Raw genomic sequence first — 23,505 nt, forward strand, 5'->3', positions numbered from 1 at the left:
AAAGCATTTGGTGAATATTACATGACTAGAGTAAATTATATACCATACCTACCTAACTACTCTTACAAATACTTATCATGACAAATTACAAAAAATTTTTAGAAAAAGATATGAAAAACATACAATTACTAGAAAAACAAATACATGGAAAATAAAGATATAAAATATATAGAATTTCTTAATAAAAACATGCAAGAACTACGAAGACTAAAACAAACAACTACAAAATATTATAATAAAATCAATCTTAAAAGATAGATCATCTAGATTATCTTAAAGCTTTAATCTTATATATACTTAAAGATATAGAAATTATAGACATTAAGAAAATAATATTAGAAAAAGTAATAGACTATGAAATTGAAATCATAGATTGGATAGAACAGTTATACCAAGAAATTTACCCAGAAGGATATTATTCAGATTAAGAGATATTAGAATATATTAGAAAAACTAGAGAAAATCAAGATAATCTAAATAAAGAAATTAATTATAGAAACCGAATTAGAAAAATAATGGAGAATCTAAAAGAAAAGTTAATATGGATAGAAGAAACTTTAGAAAATTTAGAAAAAAGTACATGTGATAGTTTATATAATTTAAAAAACTCACTACGAGAAGAACAACGCAAGATAATAAATAACATAGAAAATCTAGAATTAGATATACATTATAGTACAGTTAGGATAAATTATTATATAGAAATTTGTAACTCTGCAATTACTACAGGATAAAATAATAAACCAAACAAATTAATGAATATATCTTACGAAAAGAATAAATCATTAAAAAATATTGAAACAAAATTTAAGAAATATCCACGCACAAAGAAAAATAGATTCATTATGTATATACTAAATCTATTTCCTAAATTAGTTATCCGCACCCCTACAAATGGTATCAAAGTCTGGTGGCAAATGCATTTGAGCTTCGAGTTTAAACCCAACTTAATTAGGATATGTTCGGCCTAGCTTTCAAAAATTGTTTTCCCAATATTTTGTAAAAAGTGGGATTAACCAAATCATTTGAGACCAAATTAGTAGTTTGTGTTTGCCACATAATCATTAACCAAATAATTTTCAAAATGCCACATCCTTATATTCTCTAGCATGTGCCTTTTTTGATTGCATAATTTCCTTCTTGTAGTGTCTAAATGGAATGCATAATTAATAGAGTATATGTATTAATTAAGAAGCAAAAAATAATTCAATAGTTAGGCGCCGACCATAACGTGATGTATAAGTCTACTATTACTACTAGTACACAACAAGTTTGATAAAAATAATAAAACTAATTGAATATGGGCTAACGCCTTTCTTCTCCCTTAGTGTTTTAGTTCCAAGAGATTTCCTCAATCTTTCCAATCTGATTTGTATCAAAACTACCTCTTTCTCTTTCTCTTTCTTCTAATATTATATTTCATTTGATTCCTAAAGCTAATTGAATAATAATTTCGAACTTGTTGACATGGAATATTTTACTTGTTTCAGTGTCTCATTTTGACGAATCTTAGATATAGGAAACCACGACTTCGAAGAATGCAGTATATTTAACTTAACAAAATTGGCAAAATGATTCTAAAAGGAAAAGTGTAAATATGAGAAAAAGAAACAGTTGAAATAAACCAATAATATTATGAAATATAAAGAAAAAATAAGAATAAATAGAGAGAAGAGAGGGAAATTCTTATTTATCTTGAGTGATTCTCTTGGGACGAGAGATTGAGAATACAATAAACAAAAATTCTTCTATTTATAGGGGAAAATACTCTATCAAATTTTTAAGGGATTGCTCGAGTTCATGATTGCAAGAAGGTTGATCAAAATTGAGACACTTTCAGCAGATGATGATAAAGCAGTAGTGAAAGAGAAAGGAAAGGGTTATTCTAAAATGAATTTATTCTCTATATGTGATTTTGACAACAATCTTATCCCTTTGAAACTCAATCTTCCAATGGTTTGAAAGCCTTTAGAGATGATTGAAACACGTTATACCTAACGAACTAGGGTAGCTGTAGGACTCTCGCTAGTATTGACCTACTGGACTAGTACCGATGGTGGCTCCTTAGATGAGTCTTTGTTTAGGATATTTCATATCCTAATAGATATCAACTAAATCTTGATAGATCTTATCTATATTCTTGATAGACATTCACTATAATGTAAATACATTTATAACACTCCCCCTTGAATGTCTAATTGATAGATAATGTGCCTCGTTAAAACCTTACTAGAAAAAAATTCAGTAGTAAAAAAATCTAGTGAAGGAAAAAGAGTACACATCTTTAATAATACACATTTCAGCTGTCTCATTAAAAACCTTACAAGGAAAACCCAGTGAGACAAAACCTTAAAACGAAAAAAGAGTACAACGCGTATTTTCTCCCCCTGATGAGAACATCAATAACCTTTGCATCCTGATCTTGTGCACCATCTTCTTGAAAGTTGCAGTTGGAAAAGACTTGGTGAGTAATCAACCACATTATTGGTTGAACGAATTTGTTGAATGTTAATATCACCATTCTTTTTTATGCTCATGTGTATAGAAAAGTTTTGGCAAAATGTGCGTCGTTCTATCTCCTTTTATGCATCTTCCCTTAAGTTGAGCTATCCATACTGCATTATCTTCATATAAAATCATGGGTACTTTATCATATTTCAAACCACATTTTTTTGGAATGAGATGTATCATGGACCTCAACCATATTGGGTTCGAAATCAAGAGGACGTCATGCGGAATCTTAAAATTTGCAAACCATGAGATGATAAATCAGACAACAAAGAAAACCAAACTAAAAACACAATATTATTGATATGCTTTGATCAAGAGACCTACATATTGAAAATCTAATATCGAAAAATATTAAATCTATTGAGAAAAATCTCCCCCCAAACAAGACTCTTTAATGAACTACATTGTGGATGTTATTGCGTTATTGTATAAGAAGAAGGGTCTTCTATTTATAAAGTTTCAAAATCTTTCCTCTTAGAAAGAGGTTAGCCAAATATAGAAAAGTTTTATATTTTTCTTTCAAGAAAAGTAAAAGTAATTATGGTTACTTTTATTTTCTTTCCAAGACAAAGTAAAACTTAATTTTGGTAACAAAATCAAGGCAAAAATCCTAACAAATCTCTCCTTTTTGGCTTGATTTTCTGCAAAATATTCTTGATCCTCCTTCTTCTTGTGCATAATCTTCGTTCTTCACATATTTTTCATATATCACTGCTGTTTGACATGCTTTAAAAATTGAGCCTCTTTGGATTAAAATATATCAGCCCTTTTCGGATTAAAAATATTGGAGCCCTTTTGCAGAGTTAAAAGTGAGCTTTATTTTCAAATATGTAACAATAAGATTTTTGAAAATATGATTGACAATTGTCTCCACGTATAGTTTATTTTGACAAAATATCTTCACTCTCATCAAGTTGGTTGCAACTTTAATCTCAACATGTCCTCAATTTGAACCATAGGATCTTTGAATCGTAACCTCTGATATCACTTGTTGGGTTCGAAATCGAGAGGGCGTCATTTGGAAGCTATTAGTTGCAAACCATTGTGGTGATAATTTAGACAACAAAGAAAAACATACTAAAAATATATTATTGATATGATTTGGTCAAGTGACCTACATATTGAAAACTAATATAAAAAAATCATAAAAGAAACTATTAGGAGAAAATCACCCTCCAAAAAAGACTCTTTAATAACTACATTGTGGATCTATTGTGTTATTGTATGAGAAGAAGAGTCTTCTATTTATAGAGTTCAAAAACCTTTTCTCTTAGAAAGAGGTTAGCCAAATATAAAAAAGTTTTATATTTTTCTTTCAAGAAAAGTAAAAGTAATTGTGGTTACTTTTATTTTCTTTCCAAGAAAAAGAAAAAATCCTAACAAATCATACACATTCTCGGCTTGCTTCAAGAATAGTTATTATCTTAGCATGATTCAATGAGGTGTCTATTATATAATGCTTTGTAGATCTCCAAGATATGGCGCTGCCTCCACATATAAACACATAGCCTATTTGAGACCGAGCTTTATACGGGTCGGATAAGTACCCAACAAATCAGCATGACAAATAAGATCAAAAATGCAATCGTTAGAATAAAATAAGTCATATCGATTGTCTTTTTAGGTACCGTATATGTGTTTGATCTCTTTTCGTTGTCTCCTATTAGGAGAAGAACTATACCTTACTAATAAATTAACTGAAAAGTCTATATCAGGCCTTATAGTGTTTGCAAGACATACTAGTGTACCACTTGCGCTAAGATATGGTACTTCATAACTAATCCAATTCGATATATTTTTCATTTCAACAAATAATCTATTGTTTTTAAAAAAACTCTCCAAGAGTTTCAAAATTTTCAAGCTATAAGCTTATACAATATAAGGATTATAAATAAATTTTCCAGAAACTTTTATATGCTTCAGACATTTTGAATCCTTAAAAAAGTTTTCATATAAATTGTCAAATGACAATATTCAGCATTTTATGAGTGACATCTTCAAGTATCTGGACTGCAAATCAAATAAGTTTTATGCTTACCAAGATGCATCTTATCATGTCACTTGATAAATATTTCTACGCAACATGCTTAAATAAACGTAGAATTTAGATCCTCATAATTTTTTACAATATTACGTCAATATTTTATCAAAATATTGATGATATATCATGATGTATCGGTTCACAACGTGACATGATATTTTGAGATTTCATCACTTCATTATTTCCAGGTATCTGAACCTTTCATAAGGTTTCATAAAGTGTTATGTCGTAGGTTCTTCAAGAGCAAATTGCCTTCTTATTATGATTAGTTGCTCCTTATTCTTTTTAAGGATTATTTCATTTGGAACCAATTGGTCTACCACGCTTCACACATGCATAGACTTTGTCCTTTAGGGACACAAAATAGGAGCACTTGCAGCTTAAATATGAGATGCTTTCGTCATTTGACTTGAATTATCTTTTGAATGAGGATTTGATGATAATTCTAACATATTTCATAGCTGCTTATAATCTTCCCATTATGTTAGGACAACTAACATATATCCTCCATCTACTTTGAGGAATCCATCTATATGCATCATGGTATATTCGTTAATTGTATACCGCATGTCAACTATTAGATGAAATAATTGGTTCCTGACCTTGAACCAATTGAGAGGGAAGAAATAATCATAATTTATTGGTTTAATGTATACAAGTGCTATTGTATGCAACATATCATATTTCAAACCACCACATGAAGCTTTATTCTCATTAGCAATGATTTAGCTATTTATCAAAGACATTCAATGCCAAACCATCATCATCAAGATGAATTGTCTTGATTACACAATCTGAAAGTTATGCTCTTAACTCAATTTTATTGAGCAAACAACTTTATGAATGTCAAACTACAGGTTGACAATAAATGTACAAGTGATCATCTTATATCGATGCATCTTAATAGATTACATGACTAGTGAATGGACCCTAATTCACCTTTTATGCTTTTTCGATTTTGAGGGATCAAATCCCAACACTAGTTGGTCCAACTAACTTATCATGAGAACACACAACATTAGAAGTACATGAATAATTTTCTAATTCTTCAATATATGTTTAATACTCACTATGCACCTCTTTTGGGTGCCGCAATCCTTTATTTTAAATTTATGAATTTTTATTCTAGCAAACTCCAAGTTTACCATGACATATATCTGTTACTTTACTAAATTTTAGATTTACTATTACATGAATAAATTTCAGATCTACTACTTTAGAAGTAGATTTCAAAATAACTCTTCTTAATTATTCAGCCTCTTTCGGAGGTGAGTTGTGATACCATTTCAATCAAGTGCACGTTTGCATTAATAAGTTTCTTATTCCGCAGGAATGGAATATAATCGTGCCTTAAGCCTATCAAATTCTTATAACTTATAATCTTTTTCATGATATTGTTACTTCAGGAGCTCATTGAAGCATACATATCTTTCAAAGTTATATATTGCTACCACACACTACAAAAAAATGCGTTATAGCAACGTGTAAAACCGTGGCTATATGATACCCAAATCGTGGCTAAACAGTTTAGCCACGGTTAAAGTTGTGTCCAACAGGGGCGTGGCGAGTAAATTAGTCATGATTTTAACGTTCGTGGTAACATTTCACTAGCCACGATTTTTTGATGTGTTTAGCCACGGCCTTTCCATGGGTAATTTGTTCAATCTTTTTTACCATTACATCAATTAGCCACGGTCTTAACCGTGGCAAACATGTCCACTTTTCGTAAGAAATATTTTTTTGCATATAAATTAGCCACGGTCATAACCGTGGCAAAAGTACCCAGTTTTTTTTTTAAAATATATATTTTGCATATAAATTTGCCACGGTTAAATGTCCAGCTCTTTTTAAATATATATATATATATATATATGCACATATATTGCAATTGTTTTCCTTTTAAATGCGTTGATAGCTTGATACTAATTCCCGAATAATGATAAACATTTGCTTATAAATTGACCATTATACACAAGATTGATATTAATTGTAACATAATTATCAAAGTTCTAATATTGTTCAATTTATTGACACAATAGATAAGGTCCAAACCTTAAATATTCATAAAAGATAACACAAATACTAATGTTAAAAGTAGAAACACCATATTTGTCATTTGTTTCAAAATATACTAAAGGCTAAGAAGATTTATTTAAAGTAGGCAACTCGCTACCAAACATTACCACCTAAACCACGCACACGTCTAGAATGTTCAGATCCACACACTTTTTCAATGGCGTCGTTAGGATGAGCTAGTATCTTGAAAGGAACACCACAACTGATAGCAAGTTCCTGATCTTCAGGTAGAAGCTCCAGTAGTTTATCCTACAAGCAAAATAAAATAGGTAAATGAGATATCCTCGCACCAATAAGACTTTCAGTATTTGCTCCTCGTACCAATAGATAAATGAGATAGCTTGCTCCATACATAGCCTGTCAAGCAAGCTATAAAGAAGTGTGAAGCAATTTAGAAGCAAGATTACTCACAAGTCCAAGGCCACGATAAAGTAATGTACCAGGCAAGAATGGTCAGGTCTCTTTTCCAAAATATGGCTCATAAATGCACAACGGTTGACCAGTTCTTTCAAGCTCCGCTTCATCCCTTTCACGCAAATCGTTCCTAGACCGATCGGCCCTTTTGGCACTTCTATACACTTCCACCAATGTTCCCGAGGTTGATCAGTTCTGCCCTTCAACTGCATCGAATTTAAATGCAAAACGATAAAAGTACAATTAATCTCCAGATTTTTACAGTTACAAAACAACTCTTTTTGCTTTGTTGGTAGAAGTAATAACCAGTCACAAAGTCAAGAATTTAAGGGAGATCAAACAGAAATTTAAGAAAACAATGGCAAGTCCAAAAATCAATTACCTCCTGGTCTTCTCTTCGGTTTCTCACATTAGCTATCCCAGTATTTGTGTGATCCTCCCAAACGCTATAAAGAAATTCCTCACTCTTTTCCACCATGGCTGCAGAACCCTCTCTTTGAGTCGGATTCCATTGCCTTTCAAACCCATTCAAATATCTTGTGGTCTTCAAAGTGTTGTTCTTTTAATATTTTGTCTCAATTGCTTCAAAAAGTTGGCATTGCCATTCTGCTTTTGGTTTTTTAGGAATTTCAGTAACAACCTTGGGATATTCAACTTCGGATGGAAATTGGAGAAAGTTCTCCAATAACAGAGCATACCCTTCCACACTTTCTGATACCATGAGGTTCCTTGCATTATGTTGCCCAACTGAAGCAGCCTTGTAGGCTAAAAGTGACAGTTCACCATTTGATACTACTTGCAACATGATCTGTGCTAAAACTTTGACATTTTCTTTTGGAAAAAGATAGCCATTCACCTTGTCATCGACCTAATAATAGTGTAAAAATAAATCAGTAGGAGATATGTGTGACCAAACGCTTTGTGCACCGGTGCAATAAAGACAAATTAAACATAAAAGTCTTTAGTAGGATATAAGAGACGCTAAAGCTGGAATTAGGTCAAAGAAAAGCTATGAGTGTCTAAAAGAATGTCAAATACTAACCATTACCAGTCTACCAAAAGAACAAGTGTGAGACATAAAAGTCTTGAGTAGGATACAAGAGAAGCTAAAGCTGGAATTAGGTCAAAGAAAAGCTATGAGTGTCTAAAAGAATATCAAATACTAACCATTACCAGTCTGCCAAAAGAACAAGTGTGAGCATTTACATAGCTAAATCATTTTTTCCATTCTTGTAAAAACTAAGTTATCAGAATAGAAAGATTTCTTTAGGTGATCATCTTCAAACACTTTCCCATGCACGGGATAAATTCTTGTAGTTGAGCTGAGTGTGCCATGATGATGGATGAAATCAAAAATTGATTCAAGGCTCAAAAATAACTTGCTAGTAATAATATATGTTCTCAACCACAACTACAAAGATGTATATGTTAACCTAGGCAACAATTTGAAATCCATGGAACATTTAATGACTTGATATACCTACATATTTCTTTATCATTGGTAGATCTGGAGCTACTATAGGTTTCCCAAAGCACATTTCCTTTAACAAAGTGTTTGGAAAAGATTGCTCCTCAGGGAGAGATGCATATATGACAAGGTCAGCCACACTAAAAAAAAAACCTTGAAACAACAGCCATCCTCATGATTATCAGACTAAAAAACAACTTGTATCTTTTCCACATTCAAGTCTTCATAGTTTTTTGGAGCTCCTACACTTCAAAATTATTTCATTACATGAGTTATTGACAAGGTGAAGATCAACCAAAAGAAAGGTCTAAGATCCTCCCAGCTTCTAATTTGTTTATTCAGGTAATTTAGCTCATATATAGTACCTCTTCCATTGTTTCAAGGGGATTTTTTGAATTGTGACCCTTTCAATTTTAGCTTGACAACCTGAATTTCTAGTTAAGTAGGTGAAACAATAAACTGGAGACTTCCTAGACTTGCAGAGTAACCATGGGATTGAATTTGCATTCAATTCATCAGTTTGGGAGTGCTTATAAATACCACCTTGAGTTAGTAGTATCTTTTGAAGTGTAGAGGAAATTAGAAATAAATGTAGTATTTAAGGTCTTCAACTTAGAAACAGTGGAATATAGTAGGTGAAGCATTCGGGCATGTTATGAACAACATAGCATGCCTATTATGAAAAACAAATTCAGAAGTACTATACTTAGAAACAGTGGAATCATAAAATCATTTATTAGATCAGTGAAGGAAGAAATTACACTAGAGTATCAATCAGTATCTTGAGTAGGACTCACTCGACTTAATGTTCTTCCAGAAGGAGTAGTGTCAAATAATGACATCGAAGACTGCATTATGCCATCAAGAATTTGATATAAGAAACATTGAGCTTTTTTGATGCACAAAAATGCGACAAAAAATGATCTGACGACCACAAAGATGCAACAAATGTCAGTTATGAATGAGTAAACAGAGAAACATTGAATATATTATCCTTTGAAGTCTTATATACAAGAAAATGGTCACTCAACATAGGAACAAAGTTACCATTAGATTCTCCTTGTACAAAATTTGTAAGAGTGACAAGTTTTTTAGTAATTAGAGATGGTCTAGTTCTTAAATCTTAACTACTGGAACTTCTTACAAAATTCATATGAAGTATGCTCAATTGGCAATTGGCAAATATAGCACGCTAGCCTAACAAGCACAAAGCATGAATGATGGTCCAGCTGCTTACTTGACTCATTACACACATTGGCCTTAAAGCAATTATAAAAACTATATATCCAAAATCATAGACAACACTCCATCCACAAACAAGAAACTTAAGACACATATAAACTTGTACATGCACAACTAAAGGTAAGAAAAATATAAAGGGAAAGCAAGAATGTTTTGGCATATGTCTACAATCATGTAAATGAAGGAAACATTTACACAATCACAAAGCAATCACAAATTTGCATTTACAAATTTGCATTTTCTACAATCATTGCTTCATCAAGAATATGAAATGGTCTAGTTACATCTAATTATCCTACATAACTATCAAAATACAAGACATAGTTTTGTTATTCCGCTGGTGATATGCTACCTATTTAGTCTAAAAACCCCACATAATAAGAATTCTAGGCAAGAACACATGTTAGTTAGACCCCTTACAAAACCCTTGCAGACCCCTTCCAACTGATGTCACCAGATCTTGTAGAACACTAAGAAAGCAGTAATTTAGAGCTGGAGAAGATCAGTGTTGCTATTAAGATTTAAGGGCACAATGTGAGTTGTACGGTACCATATAGTGTCAAGCATAAAATGCTTAACAGTTGCGAAAGAAATTGATCAACTCACAGACACATGTATAGTTCAGGTTCTTGCACGTAACGAGGACGACAAAACCTTTGAGCTAAGCTTCTGTAAGGGCCAAAACGGCCTAAAGAACTTTAAAAACTAGAAGTTTGGCATAACATGAGTTGTACAGTTAGTTATAAATTAAATAACTTTAAAACTAGAAGTTTTAGGTTCTCGATACACTCGTAACTTTGCTCGAACAAACAAAAAATTCAGGCTTTACGTTAAATCTGACAAGTTCTTGAAACATATACTTCCCCTGACACAACTAAATAATCGACTGACTCCTATTCCCACATCTTAGGACTCACCGAGCACGTTATTGAATGTCGTAATTGGATATTTAACAAGTTCAAATGAAACAAAAGCATAAACTTTCACAAATAGCATCAAACTAAAAGATACACTTTCCAAGCATGTCTAGAAACTCAAGTTTACTACATAACTTCCATACTTCCATTCTCTTGACACGGCTTGCCTATAGTTCCATTGCAGATTTCATAAAATTCATCAAAATTCCATTCTTAATAACTAGATAAACCCATCAAAAATTCCATTTTAAAAAACTAGAAATCCCATCAAAACCCATCAACATTCCCATTGTTAACAACTACAAAAGCCACAACACACATCACATTACAGATTTCATAAGCTCAAAACTTCAATAAACAAGAGAAATATAGAACCCTATTTTTAATTTTTACCTTAAACACTCTAAATTGTAAAGATTTGTTACCTGGAAGAAGTAATTTTACCACTTTCGATTACAATTAAAGCTAGAAAAATTGAAGAGCAGTTCAATTTTAAGAAGAACTCAATCCAAAATCCGGAAGCAAAGTCGCGATTTGGGGCTAAGAAAATGTATTTTGGGGAAAAAAGAGAATCCGGAAGCAAAGTCGCGGTTTGGGGCTGAGAAAATGTATTTTTTTGGGGAAAAAGAGACTTTTGGGTGAAATAATATTTTTTCACTGTAATTGGAGGCAAATAAAAACTAAGGAGGGAATGAAATATTTTTGCCGCCCAAGTTAGCCACTATTTGTCACATTTTCTAAAGTGTGTAGAAGTTTTAATTATTTAGTTAATTTAGTCATGATTTCGATAATCGTGCTAATACACCATGGATAAAAGGCAAATTTTTGGTAGTGACATTCACTTCAAGAATGAAACAAATTGTTATCTTTCGGATCTATCATATATTGCTATCATATTCACTTCATGGAATGAAACATATTAATAAGACGGGTGACTTTTCACCAAATACACACTATTTTGTCTTACTCATCATAATAACATTAATATGATGCATTGAGATCCAAACTCAATATCTTATCCATATAAAGGTTTCTTAGACATAAATCGATGAGACTTGAACCCAACACCTTATCATCATGATGCATCAAAATTTTAATCCAATATCTTATCTTTTTGGTGCGATAGAACTTAAATCCATCATCTTACCCTCAATAAATAATTTCATAAGTCAAATATATATTTAAAGACCAATTATCTAAACCCATAGAATACAGTATAAGTTGTTTTTTCTTAAAACAAAAGGTAAAAAAATAATAGATGAATAGAATCTGTATTTTCCCTAATTATATAAGAGGGAGTTGGGCGAAGCACAGGCCTCTCCGTCGACATGTTTGTATCACTATGAGGGGAATTTTGGTTATTTCGTTGCTTATCTAAGTAACCTTGCTTTTCATATGACGCGTGCACTGCAGCTTTTGTTGCCTTTCTCTCTTTACCTTCGTTTCTTTATTCATGCTTATCTGAATTAAGCTTCTATGTGCAAAGCAAGTGTAGAGTTGATAGTTTATCGGTCTAGTTAATTTTGGTAAGATTTCAGTTAGAATTGCACAGGTCGTTGCTGATTTTTTTACCACACGGTCGTTGTTTTCTGTGGGATTTTCTCAGTTGCAGTTGTAAGAATTTTTTCCTTCACCTTCTCATTCTTTATATTTTCCCCTTGATTTGTGTTTTCTTGTACATCATCTTACATGTTTCATAGGAATTACAATTTTTACTCGAAAAGTTTATTTGTTTTGAAGGTGTTTGACAAAATGCTTCAATGAGTCAGGCTTTCTATAGAAACATATTTGATAAGAGTTTTGTAGAAACAAATGGACTATTAGGTATTTTCTGTGATAGAATTGTGCTATTTAGATGTTTTTATTGTTTACCTGGTTGAATGTTTTAGTTTTCGATGTTTCCGTATTAAATAAATATTTCTGTTGTAACTGTCGCTGTATTTTAACGTTTGTACTTTACCTTACAGTCTTTGGTGAAGAAATTCCAAACGTCAAAGATTTCGAGTCGACAGTCTCTGTGAGTTCTCCTCAGTGATGACTTTTACTATTTCGTTCACTTTCATATTGTTGTTTTGGATTCCTTACTTAGGCAAGTTGGTTACTTTATTATCCGTTGCTTCGACTCTTCTACTGACCTGCTAGAAAGTGCGAGGCTACCCCACTCTTATTGCGTGGTCTTGCTTATCAAATTAAATCATCTTGTATAAGTTAGAGCATAGGGAGTAAAATTTTTGTAGGTAATTAACGAATTGATCTGCATGTGATGCTTATATCAAGCTCATAAATATATGATATATGTTTGCACATACTACAATCTTTAAAACTTATCATAAATAAACCACCATTTATCTTAAGGATCTACTACTCTGCTTGGTTAGGCTGTTCTATTGGAAACCAAAAGTTTATATGGTATGTACAGATACATATACACAAATATCTTAAAGCTATGGTTGCCTAAGTTGTTATTTGGATTGGCTTATTTTGTTGGCTTTTACGCACACTAATATTACTTCCTCAACTCTTTTTCTTTATTAATTACCTGTCACGATGATTAATAAAGTCCTCCTAGAGTCGAATCGGCTATTTGGAGCTTAGTCCATATCTTGGCAGGACGACCACTATGGTCTGCAACCATGCTAGATGCCTTGCTTCCTTTTACCCTGCTTATAATATCTGAGCTTTAAATTGAATCTTCCTGCAGTATGTATACGTACACACATTCATCATCCCTTTATCCCTTTATATTTTTTTCTTTTTACTTTAATATTACAGAGGTAGTGGTTTCGACATGTGTTTGCGTTTCTTTTGCATTTTTAGTTTCTACTGACTCCACTGACTGTAGATGAATTGCATCTTCATTCAGAGCTGATATGATTTGTTCTTTAAAGTCTTTTAGGCTTTCTGGTGTTATACTTTGATAAATCACTGACGTCTCTTTCTGCCATGACTTCTGTATTTACAACTTCTCGCATACTTTGCCTGCAGATGTCTGGAGATAAGAAAAGAACCCTTGCAACAGATTCAAGCCAGAATAACAAACATCTATGCTTGTCTACTACAACTGCTAAAATAAAATTTAATCGGCGTAAAAGATATAATGAAATTTCTCCAACTGTAAAAAAGACATTATTATTACAAAGGCGCACCATAGAACTCAATTTAAGGAGGTGTTCTGCACAAATTTACACGCCGAATAGTTCTACAACATCAATATCTTCTGTATCTAATTCACCATTTCGGCAAAACAAACCTCTTGTGATAAGGGATATTGCGTTGCGACAACACAAGTTTAGCAAATTAAACTCTCGCTTTTTACGCATCAAAATGATTGAAAATACGCACCTATTTGAATATGTGTGCCTTCCCTTACTTTTTTTTTTTCAATATAATCACTTTAATGCATTCTCCATTTATTTATTAGCTACTACATTTGAAGTTAATATGTCAGTTGACACTTCTGCTAAAGGGAAAAGTTTACTTCAACCTTTTTGCATTTTCGAGATAGGCTAGTACAACCATATTTTCCCTACTAACATTGTACTAGCATCACATATTTGCTCATGTAAGTTATAATTGATCTTATGTTAGGCTCTACATCACGTACACCTGATGACCAATCTGGCGTTGCTTTGGGAAATATAATAGACACAAGTTTGAATTTGTGTCGACATACAATAATATTTACTACTATTCCCTCAACTCTAAATTCATTTCTAACTCTTTCTATACTATTCAGGACATAAGATAAATAGAGGTCGTCACATTAGCGTCAATCAGTTATAAATCGAATATGTAGTTCTGAAAGTTGTGCCAAATAAATTCTATCAAGCAAAAAGATTTCAGTATGAACCACCTGCATTTTATTGTGATAATGGTTCTATTATACTTACAACACATAAAATACCTATTGAACGATGACATTTATTCTTAGATACTTCGGAAGAGTCTGAACATTTTAGAATATATGCTAGGAAATACAATAATATGTTTGCATTCACTTCAATTGGAGTAAAAAATGACAAAGCTTTGGCTCAAAGATATCATGGTATTTATACCTTTAGAGTTAAAGGAAAAATGTACCACTTCATTGACGATTTATACCACGCAACTGGAAAAGAAAAAAACTTACAAATATACTTTTATGACAACGAAAATGAAGTGGAAAATAGAATTGGTTGTTCGACTATAATTTCAGAAATAATTGTCAGAAAATTGATGAATATCTTAGAAGTTAACCCATATTCTTTTTTCCTTAAATCTTTATCAGATGTTCCAGAACTGTCACACTTTTACATTGCATTAAAATGTGACTCTAGTTTAGATCAGCATGTATATAACTTGCCTACTACATCTGAGATTTCGGCAATATGGGTCGATAGAGATGTGCATTCTATCTGCACACCTCATATTCGTATTTATACTCACAATAATCAAAGCCAATTAGTTAATTACTATTACAGATGTTATGATCCCCTGCAATGCCCATTACTATTTCCATATGGTCAAGTTGGCTGACATTATGGTATCAAAAAGATATTACAACCAAATAATACTACTAGACATTGTTCCCCTTGTGAACAGGAACACTTACCAAGTGTTAAAAATATGTGTTCAATAGATAACTTTCTTGATATGGAAGCTTAAATGCTTGAACAACAAAAGAAAAAAAGAATACTGTATCTTGTCGTGAATATTATTGCTACAAAATTCAAATGAGAAATGATGAACTCTTACACACCGGAAGAGCATTCCAACAATAAATTGTTGATATGTTCATAAAAGTTGAAACACAAAGACTAGACTTTTTTTTCTTCAACCCAAATTTATTTCGCATGGAAGTTTTGAAAGGTCTTCTGATGTTCTAAGACATGGTGAAAGAGATGCTGCAAAAATTGAAAAACAAACATTTCTTCCCGTTATATTTACAGGAGGACCAAGAGATATGCGCCGACGATATCTTTATGCTATTGCTTTAGTTCAACATTTTGAAAAACCTGATTTATTTTTAAAAATGACATGTAACCCAACAAGGCCAGAAATAAAAGAACATTTGTTACCTACTAATGAAGCACAAAATAGACCTGATTTAATTAGAGCAAAAGTTGAGGAAATAAAAACTTATATACTAAAAAGAAATGTATTTGGAAAAGTTGTTGCTTTTATTTACAGTATAGAATTTCAGAAATCCGATCTACCACATGCACATTTTCTTATAATTCTTGCTAATGAATATAAATTATTGACACCCGATTTTTATGATTCATTCGTGCTGAATTACCCAATTCTAATAAAGAGACTTACTTACATTCAGTTGTTCTACATCATATGATACACGACCCTTGTGGCCACTTAAATCCTACAAATCCATGTATGAAAATGGATATTGTAAATCTCTTTACCCTAGAGATTTTGCTGAGCGAACATCAAAAGAGAAAAACTTATATCCAACTTATAAAAGACGATAGATGGGACAGACTATAAAGGTTAGAAAACAATTTCTCAATAATTCATGGGTGGTGCCATACAATTCATTTTTTACTTGGTAAATTTAATTGTCATATAAATGTTGAAATATGCTCTCACATCAAAGTTGTGAAATATCTTTACAAATATATTTATAAAGGACACGATAAAATTATTTTTTACATTCATGAACATGATAAACAAATAGAAATTGATGAAATAAAAGAGTACCAATCTGCTCGGTGGGTATCTCCACCCGAAGCTACATGGAACTTATTTGGTTTTCTATTAGTGAGATGACACCAAGTGTTTACCATCTTCAGCTACATCTTGAGGACCAACAATATATTTCTTTTAAAATGCTCAAAGTATAAATTCAATTATAAGAAATTCAATGATTAGAAAAATAATGCTAACTGAATTCTTTGTAATGAACCAAACAAATAAAGACACAAAAGAACTTAAACTATTATACAAAGAATTTTCTGAATATTTGGTATGGTCAAACTCATATAAAATGTGGACACGTGGAAAATAAAGTTCAGTTATTGGACGCATTGTGACATGTCATCCAACAGAAGGAGAAAGATATTATCTTAGATTATTATTAATGAATGTCCGAGTTCCAGAGTCATATAGAGATCTTCTTAAAGTTGACGATAAATATTGTTCTACTTTTAGATAATCAACAGAAAAAGATGATTGCTACATTCTGATAATAGTTTGATTGATTGTATGACTGAAGCCGTGAGTTATCAATTACCATATGGTTTGAGATGATTATTCGCTACATTATTAGTGTCTTGTAATCCTACCAATCCTAAAGAATTATAAGAACAATTTGAAGACTCTATGTCAGAAGATTTTAAAAACTTACAAAACGTTAAACTTAAAAATATCCGACATCGAGTTTTGGACCATATTAATGATGAATTACATTCAATGGGACATGATATTAATAAGTACAAGCTTGTACCAGAAAATATTAAAGCCTCTGCAACTGCCAAAGAAACAAAAGATGTTCAGTTTGAGAGAAACATAAAAGTTTTCAAAGAAGATTTGTTATTAGAAAAAAAACTTAATACAGAACAAAGAAGAGCTTATACGTTAATAATTGATAGAATTTTTTCAAATAAAGTAGGAGTTTTCTTTATTGATGGACTTGGAGGAACTGGTAAGAGTTACTTATACCGAAGTCTATTAGGAACGATAAGATCAAAAGGATTTGTTGCATTAGCAACTGCAAGTTTCAGTGTCGTAGCCTCCATTCTTTCTGGAGGTCGAACTGTTAAAATACCTGTTGATATTGATGAAAATACTAATTGCAATGTCAGCAAACAAAGCTCACTTGCCTCTTTAATTCGAGATGCAAAATTAGTTGTATGGGGTGAAGCATCAATGGCTAAAGGAAAAATTATTGAAGCTCTTGATTTACTCTTGAAAGATCTAATGGATACAAAGATGCTCTTTGGTGAAAAAGTTGTTGTTTTAGGTGGTGATTTTAGAGAAACTCTTCATGTTGTTCGAAATGAAAAAAAAGAAGACTTCATTTCACAAACTTTACTATATTCACAAATCTGGAATCAACTAGAAAAGTTACACCTATCAGAAAATATGCGTGCAAGAACAGATCCATCTTTTTCTGAGTACCTAATGAGAATTGGAAATGAAAAAGAAAAATTTAACTCCAACGACAAAGTTGAAAATTCCAAATATTTGCTCATTCCTTTTACTACTGAAGAATAATCTCTAGATGAATTATTCAAGGTAACATATCCTAATATAAATTTGTTATTTCATAACTCTTCTTCTTTAGCTTCCCGTGTAATTTTAACAACAAAAAATAATTATGTTCATGAAATAAATGATATGCTTATATCAAAATTTTCAAATACTGCAAAATCATTTATTGCAACTGATGAAACTATTGAACCAAAAGATCAAAGTCAATTTGAAGATTATCTACATACTATAAATCCCGCTAATTTACTACCTAACAAATTAACTCTGAAAGAAAATTTCCCAGTAATGTTATTACGAAATTTACATTCCTCTGAAGGTTTATGTAATGGTACACGATTAACGTGTTGTAATTTTAAGACACATGTTATAAGTGCTAAAATCGCTAGTGGTGATTTTCAAAACAAACATATCTTTATTCCTCGCATACCATTATCAGTCTCAGCAGATGAAAATTTGTCAGTTCCTTTCAAGAGAACACAATTTTCAATACGATTATGTTTTTCTATGACTATAAATAAAGCTCAAGGTCAAACTTTAGACTACATTGGAATTTATTTGCGTGAGCCTATTTTTTTCCATGGTCAACTTTATGTGGCTTTATCTAGTGCTAAAAGTTCGAAAGGCGTGAAATTATTGATTAGGCCGTTGTCTATGATGAAAGTATAAAAAAGGCATTCAGTTAACTAACAACATACCCATTTTGTATTTCCTATAGTGCTACTACTTACTCATCCCTTCCTACTTCATCAGTGAGTTTTCCCAAAAATTGTTGCTTTTCCTGAAGTTCTACATATTCTACCTGTACAATTACCAGGTGAGACTTTAATTTGAGTAATATTTTATTTTAGCGCTTTCAATTTTTTAAACCTATATAATACCAATCATAATATATTATGATATGTTTAAATCATTATTTATTTTCCAACAATCTCTGATTAATACCAACCTAATTCTACCATTTATTGATTAGTTCTAGAATACCACGGTGAAAAGTGGCATAACTATTGAATTTAGTCCAGGGTTTACTGAATTCGTAGATGATCAGTATTCCAAAATACTAAGAATTAATCTCCAGGAGATGCTAATGACATATGCATTACTCTACCCTTCTCAGATGCAGTATTAATGCAAAAGTCTTCTACTGTTGATTATGTTATTTATCAGAGTGCAACATTGTTTGGAGATGCCACAGACTTTTTACCTCTTATCTATGTAAGTTGTGTTAATTTTTATGTACAACACGTCCATTGGTCATGTAGTCCACAAATTTCATCAGCTCTCTCTCTTGCTTCTGTCAATTTCATCCATCACCATACATATCACTATTCACAATATAATTGCAAAATTAATGATTTAGTTGTTCAGTTTATGTTGTTCCGTTATTCTCACACTGTTCTTAACCTTTTCAGCTTATGATTTACTTCTTCTTACAATCCAACCATTAACATGAGAACAACGCAGGACATAAAGAACTTATAATAGAATAATGGATTAAAGTTTCACCTAAACTTTAATCAATGATATAATCGCTGGAAATTGTATGGTATAAGTTTTTGTCTTTGGCAGCTAAAGAATTGCTTTGCCTTTGATATGTTCTTCACGGCCGATGTCAGAAAATTTATGGATGGAGAAATTTTTGTTGGTAAATTGAGAAGGCCTTTTCATGAAGTAATACGCAAATTGTAGAACAAGTTATACAGGCTGCTCAAAGAGAGGTCGTCTTGTGGTTTATGGGGGAAAAGACGAATAATATTGTGAAGTAGGTAGGCTTTAGATGTTTTAAAAGATAAGTACTACTTTTGATTGTTTCGTTATGCACTATTAATGCTTGAGGCTTTTGAGAATGGACTACATTACGGTTACTTAAGGATTTTTGCTACTTGATTCAAGTATTTGTCCTTCAAAGAGCTTTATTTGCTCCTTACCTATCTTAGGAGTGGGGGAAACTGAACATCAATCAAATAAGTAGGTTTATTTCACTTGAATAATTTTTAAGTGTATGGATTGTGGAGAAAACATGAACTTTAGGAAAGAAGATAGTGATGTAGACCAATAGATCAACCTAATGGATCCAAAAAAGTTTAATGAACTTCCAAATGAATTCTATTCATTACAGTATATATTCTATGATAGCCCCACGAAATTCATTTATTTGTGTGGTTTTAGTAAAATTCCATTTGGTTGCCCGAGTGACAAATATTGTTCAGGAAAGGCCCCGGAAATAAAAAAAGATATGCATCAACAAGAAGAAGGCAAAAGATTGAATAAAAGAACTCTCGAGCATTTGGAAATATGAAATCTATTATTTGGTTGCTTTATCTTTCTTAATCTTAGTGTTCAGAAGGTTGAGCTTGAGAAGATATACCTTTCATATGATTGTGCTTTTGCCTTTATTTACCGGTTATTTCTTGATTGCAAATTGTGCATTTGTTGAGTTGGTTTATTACCCTTCCTTGTTTGTTACAATCTAATTTCATTTCCCCATTTCTGTCAGGTGAAACAGGAATACAAACAATTTAGTGATGCCACTTGCGCCCAAGTTCATGAAGCTACAGGTTCTAACACTTACACAAAATTTACAACAACTTGAAGATAATATTGTCGAGACAATTCCCAATCACTATCATGAATTCTAAGACCTTGATCTTAGCAAGAGTTTTAAGCTTACTGATCGTTCCCTTTATGCTTTAGCTCACAGCTGTCCAAACCTCACGAAGCTGAATATCAGTGGGTGCTCTACTTTTAATGATGGTGCAATTGCGAATCTTGCTGAGCATTGCCGAAACCTAAGTGTCTTAAACCTTTTTGGGTGTATTAAAGCTATAACTGATAAGCCATTAAAGCTAAATGTCTTGACCTCTCAAATGACGACTAAAATGACTCTTACTACTCCTTACAGGCTATTGGTGATTACCATAACCGAATGCACACTACATGTAAATTTAGGTTGGTACGATAAAGTTGGTGATGAAGGGGTAATGAGTTTGGCCTATAGATGTCCTAATCTCAGAGCCCTTGATCAGCGTGGATGTCTCCTTAAAAAAGGTAAAACATGTGTCTTCATTTATGTATCTAATGTCTTTCCTTAGAAGCTCTAAACAATCTGATCTGACTCAAATTTTCCCATGTTTATTACGGCATAAGTTGTATTAGAGTGTTCTACAGGACAGAAATCTTATCAAAGAAAAAAAATTTATTCATGTCCTATTAATAACTTAATTGAAAGCAAATGTTGATATAATATACATATAGTGATGCAACATATTGTCTTCCAGAGCAGCAAAAACTACAACGCAAGTGGGACAAAAGACCAAGGACACTGCACAGGCAATACAAAGCAAAGTGCCGGAAGGGAAACAAATTAATTAGCTTTAATGATGTGAAGCTTGCACTTTAAGTTTAGTTGCTTTCTTTAAAGTCTTTTGTAAGCATAATTTCTTCTCAAAATTTCACATTGCCTTTATCAATACAATTAGTGATACATTCTTATTGGGCCCGTGCACAACACGGTCAATCTCCCACTAGTATTATAAAAGAAGGAGTTGGTCCAAGCACATGCCTCTTCATCGACATGTCTGTGTCACTACATAAGGGGCATTTTGGTCATTTCGTTAGTTATCTGAGTAATCTTGCTTTGCATATGATGCATGCACTATAACTTTTTTTTGCCTTTCTCTCTTCACCTTCATTTCTTTATTCATTGCTTATCTGAATAGGTTTCGATTGGAATTACACAGGTCGGTGCTGATATTTTGGTCGCATGGTCGATGTTTTCTGTGGGATTTTCTCAGCTGCAGTTGTAATAATTTTTTCCTCCACCTTCTCATTCTTTATATTTTTCCCTTGATTTGTGTTTCCTTGTACATCATCTTACATGTTTCATAGCAGTTACAATTTTTAGCCGTAAAGTTTATTTGTTTTGAAGGTGTTTGACAAAATTCTTCAATGAGTCAGGATTTCTATAGAAATATTTGATAAGAGTTACAATTTCTACACAAAAAATTTATTTGTTTTGAAGGTGTTTGATAAAATTCTTCAATTAGCACAGAATTTCCAGTATTGTTACTACTGCAGTTGTTGTTGTGTGATGATTGAGGTTTTTAGAGTTAATAGGCTAGCAAAGCTATGCCCGTAGCTTGGCAAACCAACCCAGAAGGCCTTATTTGTACAACAAGTATGGTTCTAAAAAAAGGGTTAAAGGATCTGTCAGCTTAATACATATGCCCACCAAATTAATACTATGAAATTTTGACCTTGTAGAAACAAATGGACTATTAGGTGTTTTCTGTGAAAAAATTGTGTTATTTAGATGTTTATATTGTTTACGTGCCTGAATGTTTTATTTTTCGATTTCGCTGCTTGAGTGTTTTCGTATTTGATTTCATCACTTGAGTGTTTTCGTATTAAACAAACATTTTTGCTGTAACTGCCACTGAATTTTAACGTTTGTACTCTACCTTACAGTCTTTGGTAAAGAAATTCCCAACCTCAAAAGTTTCCAACTCGACAGTCTCTGTGAGTTCGTTGATTGCATATAGTTGTTTTGGATTCCTTACTTATGGAAGTTGGTTACTTTATTATCCGTTGTTTCGAATCTCAGCGTAAGTTTATTATATGTATATATTTAAATGCTTGTTTCGAATCGAGAGTAATAGGGCCACTGAGTTGGTTCATAGCCCACCCTAAATTTTTCTCTGATCACTCCCTTCCAACCTTCTTGAAACTTAAAACAGTTTCTATCCTATATTTTGATTTGTTCACTGCTAATGAAAAAGAGAATCTTGGCTGTCTGGTTTCTTATGAAATAATGTAGGAGTGCAATCTTACTTAAATCCTTAGGACTCATTTCCTTCATCAAATAAATTTACTCCATGGAGTTTGATTGCATCTCACATAATATGACACTTTCAGATCTTGTTGTTATAGAGAACCTTAATTTTATCTCTATAGATAACTATTATTTTGTAATGAAACATGCTTAAATACAAATTAATGCATATAGGAAATTCTTGAGTTATTCAGGATTAAGAAATATATGTTACTGATCTAAATGAATTTACTTAGACTTATGATGGAAACATTGTGTTTTGCTGTATTAAATATTAAACTAATAGAAGTAGGCCAGACCTAAATAGCTTTATGTGTTGTTGCTGTCTGATTATGATGGCTTCCAAGGTTTAAAACAAGAAGAAAAATAATGTACAGTTTCCCTTTATTATTATCATGTGTCTTTTGTCTAACAATACATTGACCTCATTGATTGGTTTCAGGTCAAATATGAGTACGTCTCTCTGTATAACAACTATGGAATCGGTCTTCCTACATAGAGTCCTCTCGCTTCAGACATTCTAAATGAAAATTTTAGTGCAATATACGCTCCACCAGACAGTCTATTTGCATTGGAAAATTACAAGGTAAAACCCTGAATTCGAAGAAATTGAGAGCGTTGAAGATGGCGAAGAAGAAGAAAGGAAATGGAGGAAAATGCTTATATGAAGGCTATGCAATTCATGAGCTAGGTGCTCATGTTTGAAGAGCGCATAGTAAGAAAATTCCTTAGTATTTAGAGAGAAATATCAATGTTAAGTTCTCTGATGTTGCTGAGCTTGGAAAAATTAGGGAGGAGCTTG

At 32.2% G+C, this 23,505-nt stretch overlaps 2 protein-coding genes across 9 annotated transcripts; one reads left to right on the forward strand and one right to left on the reverse strand.

The window, feature by feature from the left end:
* Window positions 1–6,533: 6,533 nt before the first annotated feature.
* On the reverse strand, window positions 6,534–11,402 carry LOC107863440. 8 transcript variants are annotated; one of them, XM_047408547.1, is made up of 5 exons: window positions 11,095–11,402; window positions 9,308–9,434; window positions 7,425–7,910; window positions 7,069–7,248; window positions 6,534–6,877 (listed from the first exon to the last, which is right to left on the reverse strand). In XM_047408547.1, the coding sequence occupies exons 3-5, from the start codon at window positions 7,518–7,520 to the stop codon at window positions 6,722–6,724; spliced, it is 432 nt and encodes a 143-aa protein (XP_047264503.1). In that variant the 5' UTR covers window positions 7,521–7,910; window positions 9,308–9,434; window positions 11,095–11,402; the 3' UTR covers window positions 6,534–6,721. The 8 variants fall into 8 exon arrangements, with proteins under 8 accessions (XP_047264503.1, XP_047264505.1, XP_047264507.1 ...); XM_047408549.1 differs by having other exon boundaries at window positions 9,308–9,358; window positions 11,095–11,323; XM_047408551.1 differs by lacking the exon at window positions 9,308–9,434 and having other exon boundaries at window positions 7,040–7,248; window positions 11,095–11,326.
* A 5,672-nt stretch (window positions 11,403–17,074) lies between these two features.
* On the forward strand, window positions 17,075–17,878 carry LOC107865177. Its single transcript, XM_016711508.2, has one exon. It carries the CDS (start codon window positions 17,075–17,077, stop codon window positions 17,876–17,878), a length of 804 nt encoding a protein of 267 aa, XP_016566994.2.
* Window positions 17,879–23,505: the final 5,627 nt, after the last annotated feature.

This window comes from Capsicum annuum, chromosome 3, assembly GCF_002878395.1.
Source record: "Capsicum annuum cultivar UCD-10X-F1 chromosome 3, UCD10Xv1.1, whole genome shotgun sequence".
In the NCBI taxonomy this organism is placed as follows: domain Eukaryota; kingdom Viridiplantae; phylum Streptophyta; class Magnoliopsida; order Solanales; family Solanaceae; genus Capsicum; species Capsicum annuum.

Coding starts and splice junctions, on each gene's coding strand:
- LOC107863440 (XM_047408547.1), bottom strand. CDS start 7,520: ATGGTGGAAAAGAGTGAGGAATTTCTTTATAGCGTTTGGGAGGATCAC. Junction 7,249..7,424: donor ACCGAAGAGAAGACCAGGAG/GTAATTGATTTT, acceptor AATTCGATGCAG/TTGAAGGGCAGAACTGATCA. Junction 6,878..7,068: donor GACCTGACCATTCTTGCCTG/GTACATTACTTT, acceptor TTTTGCTTGTAG/GATAAACTACTGGAGCTTCT.
- LOC107865177 (XM_016711508.2), top strand. CDS start 17,075: ATGGGACATGATATTAATAAGTACAAGCTTGTACCAGAAAATATTAAA.